The 14612-nt window shown below is 45.3% G+C and overlaps 1 protein-coding gene across 2 annotated transcripts; it reads right to left on the bottom strand.

Annotated features, from left to right (window-relative positions):
- Positions 1-2059: 2059 nt before the first annotated feature.
- On the bottom strand, positions 2060-13930 carry LOC109883842 (neuronal acetylcholine receptor subunit non-alpha-3). Of its 2 annotated transcripts, none has more exons than XM_031814957.1 (8): positions 13865-13930; positions 11222-11331; positions 9327-9458; positions 5795-5898; positions 5194-5471; positions 4509-4699; positions 3907-4123; positions 2060-3614 (listed from the first exon to the last, which is right to left on the bottom strand). In XM_031814957.1, the coding sequence occupies exons 1-8, from the start codon at positions 13889-13891 to the stop codon at positions 3471-3473; spliced, it is 1203 nt and encodes a 400-aa protein (XP_031670817.1). In that variant the 5' UTR covers positions 13892-13930; the 3' UTR covers positions 2060-3470. The 2 variants fall into 2 exon arrangements, with proteins under 2 accessions (XP_031670817.1, XP_031670818.1); XM_031814958.1 differs by lacking the exon at positions 13865-13930 and adding an exon at positions 12601-12630.
- Between the last annotated feature and the right edge of the window lie 682 nt (positions 13931-14612).

Below are 14612 nucleotides of genomic sequence, written 5' to 3'. Positions count from 1 at the left end.
AGACAGAGAGACAAGATGGAATCCATCCCTCCTTCCTTCATATTAACATAAAACACTTCGAATCATCATTTAGTCCCACATTTTTGTTCATTTTACCTTTATTTAACTAGGCAAGTCAGTTAAGAACAAATTCTTATTTGCAATGACAGAACAACAGATTTGTACCTTGTCAGCTCGGGAATTTGAACTTGCAACCTTCCGGTTACTAGTCCAACGCTCTAACCACTAGGCTACCCTGCCGCAATCATTCAATATGCTGAAGATAGTTTGGGGGAATGTTTTACTTTTACTCAGTGTGATTATTATGACCGAAAGGTGATCAATGACTCATGGAAATAGGAATACAGATAAGACACTATAGAAATAGACATCATAGAAATAGACATCATAGAAATAGCCACCATAGAAATATACATCATAGAAATATACATCATAGAAATAGACATCATAGAAATAGACATCATAGAAATAGACATCATAGAAATAGCCACCATAGAAATAGCCATCATAGAAATATACATCATAGAAATAGCCACCATAGAAATAGCCATCATAGAAATAGCCATCATAAAAATAGACATCATAGAAATAGACACCATAGAAAGACACCATAGTAATGTGACACCGTCCGTCCCAACTTTACTAAGCGATAAATGGACAGACTCCTTACCTTTGTCTTTGCTGCTCTCTGCTGGTCAAAATATGAAAGAGTGCAAACTGTGGCCATTTGTGGTGAGGAAGGAACATTACAATCAAACAGTTGATCAGCCATTGTTTTGTTTAATATGATTTAGTTAAACACATGAGACCCTTACATTGACCAGGTTTATTTCCAATACAATATCACACAACAAGTTGCAACATGTGAAAGAAAAGAGAGCTAGAGAAGGTGTGTGTGTTTGTGTGTTTGTGTGTGTGTGTGTGTGTGTGTGTGTGTGTGTGTGTGTGTGTGTGTGTGTGTGTGTGTGTGTGTGTGTGTGTGTGTGTGTGTGTGTGTGTGTGTGTGTGTGTGTGTGTGTGTGTGTGTGTGTGTGTGTGTGTGTGTGTGTGTGTGTGTGTGTGTGTGTGTGTGTGTGTGTGTGTGTGTGTGTGTGTGTGTGTGTGTGTGTGTGTGTGTGTGTGTGCGTGTGTGTGAATCCTGAATGTGTCGTTGGTATGTGCTGACTGATAACAGGAAAGAACATTCAGCAGGCAGGAGACTTTGTACATTTCTAACGTGAACCGACATAAATATATTGAAATAATAACAGAGATTTGGTGTAAGATATCAGTGGCTTGGTTATTGCTTATAGTCCCATGTACATGTACATCACAGTGCTTGGAGTTTTGACTTGTAAACCAAAGTGTTTGGCTTGAATCCAAGGGTTTGAACAACAGGTGCACTTTATAGTTAGGCTGGTCCCAGATCTGTTTGTGCTCTTGACAACTCCACTACTGTCACTGCAATTCCATTTGTAGCCTGGTCCCAGATCTGTTTGTGTTACTCCTTGAGTTGGAATCATGGCACAAACAGATCTAGGACCAGGCTAGCCAATTGGCATGACGATGAGTGAGGAGGATTTAGAGTGATGGCACAAACAGACTGGCAATCAGGCTATGTTGTATATAGTTACGTAAACAAGTGACTATGTGTTGTACAGTTTGGAGATGAAGTCCTTTTAGTAATGTAGCCTGAAACCCAGATCTGTTTTGTGCTAACATTCCACTCCGTGTACTCGGTGTCAAGTGCTAAACATGACATAACAAGGAGTGGAACGTGAGCACAAACAGTAGTCATAATAGTAGTCACAGTAGTCATAATTACATTACGGGGTGTATTTTAGGACAATGAAGTTGAATTCCACTTGCAGGTATAGGGGTTAGGGCTTCAAGGGTGAAGAGGTTGCGATAGACTTAGATTCTTCCAAAGGAAAATTTGGAGGGCGACCTCTAGGGTCAGGGGTTAGGGGTTGGTGACTGGGGCTAGAGAGAGAGAGAGAGAGAGAGGGAGAGAGGGAGAGAGGGAGAGAGGGAGAGAGAGAGAGGGAGAGAGGGAGAGAGAGAGAGAGAGAGAGAGAGAGAGAGAGAGAGAGAAAGACAGAGAAGAGAGAGAGAGAGAGAGGGAGAGGGAGAGGGAGAAAGAGAAAGAGAGAGAGAGTTAGGGGTTAGGGGTTGGTGACTGGGCCTAGAGTTGGGGTAAAGCTTGGAAGTATAGCTTCCTCCCATGTCCCTGGGCTCCAACCAACCAACCAGGGATCCTCTGCCTCGTAAATACACATGACCCCCCTCTTGACCCCCCGCATCGTAGCGTCACGCCGTAGAAAAGGTAGTGATTCCAACTCCGTTACATATGGTTTGGAGGTCTTGGGGATGGGGGGCTGTGAGGTACTTAGCAGGTGTTGAGAGCAGTGGTCGGGGACTTGGTCAGGATCTTCAATGTCTGGCATTAAGGTACATCTGAAGAGATGAGGATGGTAGGATGTAGGGGTTAGGATGTAGGGGTTAGGATGTAGGGTGTAGGGGTTAGGATGTAGGGGTTAGGATGTAGGGGTTAGGGCAGGGTTTACTGATCCTGGTCCTGGTCCCAGCACCAACCAGTATTTTGACTTAATAAGTACTTTACACTACTGGAACCAACACACTGCAAACCTGGTGCTGGGGAAAATCCACAATGTGCACCCTTCTGGGTCCATAGGACCAGGATTGGGAAACACAAAAATCTGAAAACAAGCAGTACTCTGGACCTCGTTGGGTAAGATTTGAATACCCCTGAAGTAGGCAGGGTGTAGGGCTTAGGGTGTAGGGCTTAGGGTGTAGGGCTTAGGGTGTAGAGCAGGGCTGTTCAATTCCAGTCAGTTGCACTCACCTGGTGTCTCAGGACTGGACTAGTCTCTTATTAGAAGGAGAGGATGAAAACCAGAAGTGTTTGGGCCCACCAGGACCAGGACCAGGACCAGGACCAGGACCAGGACCAGGACCGACATAGAACAGCCCTGGTGTAGGGGTTAGGGTCTACTGATTATGTGTTGTAGGGTGTATGTGGTAGGGTGTAGGGGTTAGGGTCTACTGATTATGTGTTGTAGGGTGTAGGTGGTAGGGTGTAGGGGTTAGGGTCTACTGATTATGTGTTGTAGGGTGTAGGTGGTAGGGTGTAGGGGTTAGGGTCTACTGATTATGTGTTGTAGGGTGTAGGTGGTAGGGTGTAGGGGTTAGGGTCTACTGATTATGTGTTGTAGGGTGTATGTGGTAGGGTGTAGGGGTTAGGGTCTACTGATTATGTGTTGTAGGGTATAGGTGGTAGGGTGTAGGGGTTAGGGTCTACTGATTATGTCTATAGGGGTTAGGGTCTACTGATTATGTGTTGTAGGGTGTAGGTGGTAGGGTGTAGGGGTTAGGGTCTACTGATTATGTGTTGTAGGGTGTATGTGGTAGGGTGTAGGGGTTAGGGTCTACTGATTATGTCTATAGGGGTTAGGGTCTACTGATAGGGTCTATGTGTTGAAGGGGGGAGTGGTCAGGTACAAAGTGATGGCAGGAGTGAAGATGAGGATGGTACCCAGTATGGAGACAGTGAGGAACACCCACAATAAGATCCTGTCCAACACCTGAGCCACAAACTTCCAGTCCTGCACCACCTGGAGGGAGAGAGAGGGAGAGAGAGAGAGAGAGAGAGAGAGAGCGAGAGGGGGGAGATAGAGGGAGAGTGAGAGAGAGTGTGAGAGAGAGCGAGGGAGGGAGGGAGGGAGGGAGGGAGGGAGGGAGGGAGGGAGGGAGGGAGGGAGGGAGGGAGGGAGGGAGGGAGGGAGGGAGGGAGGGAGGGAGGGAGGGAGGGAAAGAAAGAGAATGATCTCAACAATAAGACATTTTTTCCCCATCTGAAAACTAAAAGATATAGAGACAGACAGTTACACACAGACACACCCCTACCTCTCTGATAAAGTGTTCCTTCTTGATGTGACGGCTGATGTACCGTACTGAGTTGGTGGCTTTCTCCAGCATGGCCAACCAGGCATGGTTCTCATCCTCCTTCCCCCCGACAGGGCCTCTCTGCTGGGCTTGGCCGTGGCCCGACGCCCCCCTCCTCCCTGGACCTCCGCGGGGCTTCAGCTCTGGGCTACGCAGCTCAATGTCTGGGTAGTGGTACCTAGCAATTACACCAGTTACAACTAATCACCACAATCACAACGTTGATTATTCAGGAATACAGTCACTTCTCTTTCTCTCTCTCTTTCTTTCTCTCTTTCTCTCTTTCTTTCTTTCTCTCTTTCTTTCTTTCTTTCTCTCTTTCTTTCTTTCTTTCCATTAAATGAAAGAGAATCATAAAATATATATCAACAATATCTCATTATTATTCTTTATTTATTCACATCAGGGTTGAACTACAGTTGTTATATTCCCTCAATATATTTTCATCTTATCTTCTAAAATATGATTTTATTAATTTGTTATTGAATTGAATCATAAAAGATCAACCCAATCAATTATTGGTAATCAACTGGAAAAAAGAGTAGGTGTGTTTGTGTGTGTACCTGTCAGTGTGTCCCCTCATGCAAAGCAGTCTGGGTAGCCTCTGGAGGAAGAGGTTTTTTACCCAGGGGGCCATGGGGTGGTAGGTGGCTGAGGAGCGGTGGTGGACGTTGATGACAAACACTGTGACGATGATGGAGAAGGTGACGAAGATCATGATGAAGAGGAGGTACTCTCCAATCAGAGGGATCACCTTGGTGATGAATAGATAAATAACATGTTCATGATATCACATCTCTAAAGAGTACAACAATACCTGCTTCCCACTACAGGGCCAAGCTGAACCAGCAGGGTGTACTACAGGGCCAAGCTGAACCAGCAGGGTGTACTACAGGGCCAAGCTGAACCGGCAGGGTGTACTACAGGGCCAAGCTGAACCAGCAGGGTGTACTACAGGGCCAAGCTGAACCAGCCGGGTGTACTACAGGGCCAAGCTGAACCAGCAGGGTGTACTACAGGGCCAAGCTGAACCAGCAGGGTGTACTACAGGGCCAAGCTGAACCAGCAGGGTGTACTACAGGGCCAAGCTGAACCCTACTGGACTGCCTTTCTCTTGGCACATGGTCATTTCCAGTATGGTACCAACAACAATGGCCGACCCTGTAGTATAGCTCGGCTTGGCAAACTAGTTTAAAAAGGCTCAAGAGCGTTCCACAGACAGACAGTCCCCCAGCGACCTCCACTGACCTTGGAGGAGGACGGTATAATCTCTTCTATGACGAGGAGGAACACGGTGAGAGACACCAGGACCGACGTGGACAGAGACAGCTTCTCTCCTTCGTCAGACGGGAGGTAGAACACCAACACGGTCAGGAAGGACAGACCGAGACAGGGGATGATGAGGAAGAGTGTGTAGAACAAAGGAAGCCTCTTGAGGATGAAGGAGTAGGTAACGAAGGGGTACCAGTAGATACCGTCCCGTCGGCTGCCCTTGGCACCGGTGGCGTTGAGGATCTCCCATTCACCTGGAAGGGAATTGGATCAGTGATTGCATGTTATCTTCAATGTTGTTGGATAATGGGACCACATTCACATTGGACATAGAGAGACAGGACATTGTCATACTGATTAACGTCTTCATCAACTGTGGTGGGAAGAGACTGACAAACCGGGTTAGTTACCTGCTGTTTCTTGTCTTTAACCAACATGTATTAACTGGTAATGAAACCGCCTTACGTTTCCCTCTATACACTGTCTACCCGTGAGATATTACTGTAGTTAGAACAAGTATCTGAAGCTTTTGGAGTAGCAGGACGTTTTACTTCAAGAGTATTTTATTCCTACACACCGTTGTCGAAGAAGTCCTTACGGTCGACGTAGTGGTCCACAAGGACCAGGTCCACCATGTTGCCGTCGTAGGTCCACGAGCCAAACTTCATGGAGCAGTTCTGTCTGTGTTGGGGAGGGGAAAACATTCTGTCTGTGGTGACTGCAGTTCTGTCTGTGTTGGGGAGGGGAAAACATTCTGTCTGTGGTGACTGCAGTTCTGTCTGTATTGGGGAGGGGAAAACATTCTGTCTGTGGTGACTGCAGTTCTGTCTGTGTTGGGGAGGGGAAAACATTCTGTCTGTGGTGACTGCAGTTCTGTCTGTATTGGGGAGGGGAAAACATTCTGTCTGTGGTGACTGCAGTTCTGTCTGTGTTGGGGAGGGGAAAACATTCTGTCTGTGGTGACTGCAGTTCTGTTTGTGTTGGGGAGGGGAAAACATTCTGTCTGTGGTGACTGCAGTTCAGTCTGTGTTGGGGAGGGGAAAACATTCTGTCAGTGGTGACTGCAGTTCTGTCTGTTGGGGAGGAGAAAACATTCTGTCTGTGTTGGGGAGGGGAGGGGAAAACATTCTGTCTGTGTTGGGGAGGGGATAACATTCTGTCTGTGTTGGGGAGGGGATAACATTCTGTCTGTGTTGGGGAGGGGAAAACATTCTGTCTGTGGTGACTGCAGTTCTGTCTGTTGGGGAGGGGAAAACATTCTGTCTGTGGTGACTGCAGTTCTGTCTGTGTTGGGGAGGGGAAAACATTCTGTCTGTGGTGACTGCAGTTCTGTCTGTGTTGGGGAGGGAAAACATTCTGTTTGTGGTGACTGCAGTTCTGTCTGTGTTGGGGAGGGGAAAACATTCTGTCTGTGGTGACTGCAGTTCTGTCTGTGTTGGGGAGGGGGAAACATTGTCTGTGGTGACTGCAGTTCTGTCTGTTGGGGAGGGGAAAACATTCTGTCTGTGGTGACTGCAGTTCTGTCTGTGTTGGGGAGGGGAAAACATTCTGTCTGTGGTGACTGCAGTTCTGTCTGTGTTGGGGAGGGGAAAACATTCCGTCTGTGGTGGGGAGGGGGAAACATTCTGTCTGTGTTGGGGAGGGGAAAACATTCCGTCTGTGGTGGGGAGGGGGAAACATTCTGTCTGTGGTGGGGAGGGGGAAACATTCTGTCTGTGTTAGGGAGGGGGAAACATTCTGTCTGTGTTGGGGAGGGGGAAACATTCTGTCTGTGTTGGGGAGGGGGAAACATTCTGTCTGTGTTGGGGAGGGGGAACATTCTGTCTGTGTTGGGGAGGGGGAAACATTCTGTCTGTGGTGGGGAGGGGGAACATTCTGTCTGTGTTGGGGAGGGGGAAACATTCTGTCTGTGTTGGGGAGGGGGAAACATTCTGTCTGTGGTGGGGAGGGGGAAACATTCTGTCTGTGGTGACTGCAGTTCTGTCTGTGTTGGGGAGGGGAAAACATTCCGTCTGTGGTGGGGAGGGGGAAACATTCTGTCTGTGTTGGGGAGGGGAAAACATTCCGTCTGTGGTGGGGAGGGGGAAACATTCTGTCTGTGGTGGGGAGGGGGAAACATTCTGTCTGTGTTGGGGAGGGGGAAACATTCTGTCTGTGTTGGGGAGGGGGAAACATTCTGTCTGTGTTGGGGAGGGGGGAAACATTCTGTCTGTGTTGGGGAGGGGGAACATTCTGTCTGTGTTGGGGAGGGGGAAACATTCTGTCTGTGGTGGGGAGGGGGAACATTCTGTCTGTGGTGGGGAGGGGGAACATTCTGTCTGTGGTGGGGAGGGGGAAACATTCTGTCTGTGTTGGGGAGGGGGAAACATTCTGTCTGTGTTGGGGAGGGGAAACATTCTGTCTGTGTTGGGGAGGGGGAACATTCTGTCTGTGTTGGGGAGGGGGAAACATTCTGTCTGTGTTGGGGAGGGGGAAACATTCTGTCTGTGTTGGGGAGGGGGAACATTCTGTCTGTGTTGGGGAGGGGGAAACATTCTGTCTGTGGTGGGGAGGGGGAAACATTCTGTCTGTGTTGGGGAGGGGGAACATTCTGTCTGTGTTGGGGAGGGGAAAACATTCTGTCTGTGTTGGGGAGGGGGAAACATTCTGTCTGTGGTGGGGAGGGGGAAACATTCTGTCTGTGGTGACTGCATTCTGTCTGTGTTGGGGAGGGGGAAACATTCTGTCTGTGTTGGGGAGGGGGAAACATTCTGTCTGTGTTGGGGAGGGGGAAACATTCTGTCTGTGTTGGGGAGGGGGAAACATTCTGTCTGTGGTGGGGAGGGGGAAACATTCTGTCTGTGTTGGGGAGGGGGAACATTCTGTCTGTGTTGGGGAGGGGGAAACATTCTGTCTGTGTTGGGGAGGGGGAAACATTCTGTCTGTGTTGGGGAGGGGGAAACATTCTGTCTGTGTTGGGGAGGGGAAACATTCTGTCTGTGTTGGGGAGGGGGAAACATTCTGTCTGTGGTGGGGAGGGGGAAACATTCTGTCTGTGGTGGGGAGGGGGAACATTCTGTCTGTGGTGGGGAGGGGGAAACATTCTGTCTGTGGTGGGGAGGGGGAAACATTCTGTCTGTGTTGGGGAGGGGGGACATTCTGTCTGTGTTGGGGAGGGGAAACATTCTGTCTGTGTTGGGGAGGGGGAAACATTCTGTCTGTGTTGGGGAGGGGGAAACATTCTGTCTGTGTTGGGGAGGGGGAAACATTCTGTCTGTGTTGGGGAGGGGGGACATTCTGTCTGTGTTGGGGAGGGGGAAACATTCTGTCTGTGTTGGGGAGGGGGAAACATTCTGTCTGTGGTGGGGAGGGGGAAACATTCTGTCTGTGTTGGGGAGGGGGAAACATTCTGTCTGTGTTGGGGAGGGGGAAACATTCTGTCTGTGTTGGGGAGGGGAAACATTCTGTCTGTGTTGGGGAGGGGGGAAACATTCTGTCTGTGGTGGGGAGGGGGAAACATTCTGTCTGTGTTGGGGAGGGGGAAACATTCTGTCTGTGTTGGGGAGGGGGAAACATTCTGTCTGTGTTGGGGAGGGGGAAACATTCTGTCTGTGTTGTTAAATTGACTTTATATTAAAGTATTTATATTGTAAAGTAACAAAGAAGTTGTATATCTTTTTTTAAATGTTGTTTTTTTAACAAAAAAATATACACCAGTCACATCTCAATCAACCAATCAACCAACCAATCAACCAACCAATCAACCAATCAATCAACCAATCAACCAGCCAACCAAAGGGAAGGGGAGAGCGAGTGATAAAGGAGAAGAAGTGACACAACAAATCTTATAAATGATAGTGATAAAGTGATATGGTAAAACAGAGATAATCATGGATAAAGTGATATAGTAAAACAGAGATAATCATGGATGTCACCTTCTTCCCGTCCGACAGGTAGGACTGATGGATTGTTTGGTTGATTAGTGTGTGTGTGTGTGTGTGTGTGTGTGTCTGTGTGTATGTGCTTCCATGTTAGTGTTTATGTGTGCGTGAGCTTGTGTGTGTTCATGTGTGTATGTTGTGTGTGTGTGAGCGTTCGTGTGTGTGTGTGTGTCCAGCGGTCAGTCCCACCTGTCGAAGGGAAAGAAGGTGACGTCCATGGTGCATGAAGACTTGTAGCTGGCCGGAGGGGTCCACCTGATTGTCCCGTCTGACCTCACGATGGCTTTGGTCATCAGAGAGCCCTCGAAACGCCCGTCAGCACTGAGGGGGGAGAGGGAGTGAGTGAGTGAGTGAGTAAGGGGGATAGGGAGGGAGGAGTTAGGATAGGGATGGGAGGTATGGGAGGGAGGGACGAAGGGAGGGAAGGAGGGGAAGTTAGTTGGTGAGTTGTGTTAGACACATTTTAAAGATCACAACAAAAGACGATGAGACTATTGAAAAGGACCAGCAGAAGCTTTCAGGATGCTGCGTGGTAGCGCTGGTTGTCCTAAAACGATACTAGATTATAATAGACCTCCATGCTAACCCTGCTAACATGAATGATTATAATAGACCTCCATGCTAATCCTGCTAACATAAATGATTATAATAGAGCTCCATGCTAACCCTGCTAACATAAATTATTATAATAGACCTCCATGCTAACTCTGCTAACATAAATTATTATAATAGACCTCCATGCTAACCCTGCTAACATAAATTATTATAATAGACCTCCATGCTAACTCTGCTAACATAAATTATTATAATAGACCTCCATGCTAATCTTGCTAACATGATTGATTATAATAGACCTCCATGCTAACCCTGCTAACATAAATGATTATAATAGACCTCCATGCTAATCCTGCTAACATGAATGATTATAATAGACCTCCATGCTAATCCTGCTAACAGAAATTATTATAATAGATCTCCATGCTAATCCTGCTAACATAAATGATTATAATAGACCTCCATGCTAATCCTGCTAACATGAATGATTATAATAGACCTCCATGCTAATCCTGCTAACATGAATGATTATAATAGACCTCCATGCTAATCCTGCTAACATGAATGATTATAATAGATCTCCATGCTAACCCTGCTAACATGAATGATTATAATAGACCTCCATGCTAATCCTGCTAACATGAATGATTATAATAGACCTCCATGCTAATCCTGCTAACATAAATGATTATAATAGACCTCCATGCTAATCCTGCTAACATGAATGATTATAATAGACCTCCATGCTAACACTGCTAACATGAATGATTATAATAGACCTCCATGCTAATCCTGCTAACATAAATGATTATTATAGACCTCCATGCTAATCCTGCTAACATGAATGATTATAATAGACCTCCATGCTAACACTGCTAACATGAATGATTATAATAGACCTCCATGCTAATCCTGCTAACATAAATTATTTACCTTTATTTAACTAGGCAAGTCAGTTAAGAACAAATTCTTATTTTCAATGACGGCCTAGGAACAGCGGGTTAGCATGGAGGTCTGCCTGTTCAGGGGCAGAACGACAGATTTGTACCTTGTCAGATTTGTACCTTGTCAGCTCGGGGATTTGAACTTGCAACCTTCCGGTTACTAGTCCAACGCTCTAACCACTAGGCTACCCTAGTGGTTAGACCTCCATGCTAATCCTGCTAACATAAATTATTATAATAGACCTCCATGCTAATCCTGCTAACATAAATTATTATAATAGACCTCCATGCTAATCCTGCTAACATAAATTATTATAATAGACCTCCATGCTAATCCTGCTAACATAAATTATTATAATAGACCTCCATGCTAATCCTGCTAACATAAATGAAGTGAAGAGGAAGAAAAGTCATCAGAAGTACTATGTTATACACTATGTTATCAATTAGAGTGAAGAGTTGTCTTACAAGTAAAGCAGGTTCTAAGAAAGCATTCATTGATTTTTCAATTTCAATTTTTCTGAATGTTTCCCCCTGAAAACACAGAGCTGAGCCCATAGGAAGCAGGAAGTAGTGTGGACTCACTTCTCATAGAGGACGATGTCTGGCAGCCATATTGTTTCAGAGGGAACTCTGATAGAGGTGATTCCTCCATACTCATCAGGGTTCCACTGGAGCTTCACATCTACCCACTCCTACAGAACATATAACATTACATTATAACAGAACAATACACCATTACATTATAACAGAACAATACACCATTACATTATAACAGAACAATACACCATTACATTATAACAGAACTATATACCACTACATTATAACTTAACAATACACCATTACATTATAACTTAACAATATACCATTACATTATAACTTAACAATATAACATTACATTATAACTTAACATTATAAAATAACATAACATTATAACCTAACAATATAACATTACATTATAATGTACCATTACATAATAACATGACATTATAACATGACAATATGACATGACATTATAACATGACAATATGACATGACATTATATCATGACAATATGACATGACATTATATCATGACAATATGACATGACATTATATCATGACAATATGACATGACATTATAACATGACATTATAACATGACAATATGACATGACATTATAACATGACATTATAACATGACATTATAACATACCATTACAATAATACCAATACAGGCATGAACTGTATAACACTGCTACATAAATACAGCACCATATTGATGTCTTCTAGAAACAAGTGAAGCTTTATGAAGACATTGTTGAAGCATTAATATTACAACATTAATAACAGAGGCCTTTTGTGTTCAAACTACAGTAGAGATGCTGCTGTTGGTCCTTACCTGTCATAGCCAGACATTAGTAGTCATCAGCTGATTGGTCCTTACCTGTCATAGCCAGACATTAGTAGTCATCAGCTGATTGGTCCTTACCTGTCATAGCCAGACATTAGTAGTCATCAGCTGATTGGTCCTTACCTGTCATAGCCAGACATTAGTAGTCATCAGCTGATTGGTCCTTACCTGTCATAGCCAGACATTAGTAGTCATCAGCTGATTGGTCCTTACCTGTCATAGCCAGACATTATTAGTCATCAGCTGATTGGTCCTTACCTGTCATAGCCAGACATTAGTAGTCATCAGCTGATTGGTCCTTACCTGTCATAGCCAGACATTAGTAGTCATCAGCTGATTGGTCCTTACCTGTCATAGCCAGACATTATTAGTCATCAGCTGATTGGTCCTTACCTGTCATAGCCAGACATTAGTAGTCATCAGCTGATTGGTCCTTACCTGTCATAGCCAGACATTATTAGTCATCAGCTGATTGGTCCTTACCTGTCATAGCCAGACATTAGTAGTCATCAGCTGATTGGTCCTTACCTGTCATAGCCAGACATTATTAGTCATCAGCTGATTGGTCCTTACCTGCCATAGCCAGACATTAGTAGTCATCAGCTGATTGGTCCTTACCTGTCAAAGCCAGACATTATTAGTCATCAGATGATTGGTCCTTACCTGCCATAGCCAGACATTATTAGTCATCAGCTGATTGGTCCTTACCTGTCAAAGCCAGACATTATTAGTCATCAGCTGATTGGTCCTTACCTGTCAAAGCCAGACATTATTAGTCATCAGCTGATTGGTCCTTACCTGTCATAGCCAGACATTAGTAGTCATCAGCTGATTGGTCCTTACCTGTCATAGCCAGACATTATTAGTCATCAGCTGATTGGTCCTTACCTGTCATAGCCAGACATTAGTAGTCATCAGCTGATTGGTCCTTACCTGTCATAGCCAGACATTATTAGTCATCAGCTGATTGGTCCTTACCTGCCATAGCCAGACATTAGTAGTCATCAGCTGATTGGTCCTTACCTGTCAAAGCCAGACATTATTAGTCATCAGATGATTGGTCCTTACCTGCCATAGCCAGACATTAGTAGTCATCAGCTGATTGGTCCTTACCTGTCAAAGCCAGACATTATTAGTCATCAGCTGATTGGTCCTTACCTGTCAAAGCCAGACATTATTAGTCATCAGCTGATTGGTCCTTACCTGTCATAGCCAGACATTAGTAGTCATCAGCTGATTGGTCCTTACCTGTCATAGCCAGACATTAGTAGTCATCAGCTGATTGGTCCTTACCTGTCATAGCCAGACATTATTAGTCATCAGCTGATTGGTCCTTACCTGTCAAAGCCAGATATTAGTAGTCATCAGCTGATTGGTCCTTACCTGTCAAAGCCAGACATTAGTAGTCATCAGCTGATTGGTCCTTACCTGTCATAGCCAGCCATTAGTAGTCATCTGCTGATTGGTCCTTACCTGCCATAGCCGGACATTAGTAGTCATCAGCTGATTGGTCCTTATATGCCATAGCCAGACATTAGTAGTCATCTGCTGATTGGTCCTTACCTGCCATAGCCGGACATTAGTAGTCATCAGCTGATTGGTCCTTACCTGTCATAGCCAGACATTAGTAGTCATCAGCTGATTGGTCCTTACCTGCCATAGCCGGACATTAGTAGTCATCAGCTGATTGGTCCTTACCTGCCATAGCCAGACATTAGTAGTCATCCGCTGATTGGTCCTTACCTGGCATAGTCAGACATTAGTAGTCATCAGCTGATTGGTCCTTCCTTACCTGTCATAGCCAGACATTATTAGTCATCAGCTGATTGGTCCTTACCTGCCATAGCCAGACATTAGTAGTCATCAGCTGATTCTTCTCATCCTGTCAGAACAAGAAGAGAAGAGAAGGAATATGCATTATGAACAATGTCTGCATGACTAAAAGTAAAGTTTTTGATGAAAGACAGAATGCATGATTAGAAGTTGAAGAAGTTTGGAAGGATGTCAGTCAAATTAGACTGGAGTGAAAATCCATGGCACAGATGTCATGGTTTCTCTGTGTCCCAGAAAGGCAGTGGGGCAGAATGACTGAATGTCTACCTGACTGAATCAATGGTCAAAGGTGGGTTTTAGGCAGATTGGTGCATTTTGGTGAAATTACCACAAGGTGGCAGTATGTAGTCATTACAGGAATGTGAGAGAGGAATGGACTAGGACTAGGAACAAATGTGGTTCACACAGTTGTGTGTTTGTGATGTTAGAGTTAGAGAGAGGGACAGAGAACAAATTAGAGAGAGAGAGTGGTCGCGCGTGCTTGTGTGTGTGGTGTGTGTGTGTGTGTGTGTGTGTGTGTGTGTGTGTGTGTGTGTGTGTGTGTGTGTGTGTGTGTTGTGTGTGTGTGTTGTGTGGGTGTGGTGTGTGTGTGTGTGTTGTTTGTGTCTGTGTGTGCGTGGTCCTTTGTGCGTGTGTCTGTGGAGGTCAGTGTAAATAATCGATGCTATCTAGCTCCTCTCGGCCCAATGGTCCCATTAGAGACAGAGAGAGAGAGAAAGAGAGAGAGGAAAGAGGAGAGAGAAGAGAGCAAG

Source organism: Oncorhynchus kisutch, unplaced genomic scaffold, assembly GCF_002021735.2.
Source record: "Oncorhynchus kisutch isolate 150728-3 unplaced genomic scaffold, Okis_V2 Okis07a-Okis12b_hom, whole genome shotgun sequence".
Taxonomy (NCBI): Eukaryota; Metazoa; Chordata; class Actinopteri; order Salmoniformes; family Salmonidae; genus Oncorhynchus; species Oncorhynchus kisutch.
The sequence above is the reverse complement of the archived record's forward strand: the minus strand, read 5'-3'. Positions and strand labels throughout refer to the sequence as shown.

What these genes read in the sequence shown, in the direction of transcription:
- LOC109883842 (XM_031814957.1), bottom strand. Translation starts at nt 13,891, where the DNA reads ATGACTACTAATGTCTGGCTATGGCAG. An exon ending in ACCTTCTTTCCCTTCGACAG is followed by an intron (nt 5,899 to 9,326) that starts GTGGGACTGACC and finishes TCCCCAACACAG; the next exon opens with ACAGAACTGCTCCATGAAGT. An exon ending in TTATACCGTCCTCCTCCAAG is followed by an intron (nt 4,700 to 5,193) that starts GTCAGTGGAGGT and finishes TTCATCACCAAG; the next exon opens with GTGATCCCTCTGATTGGAGA.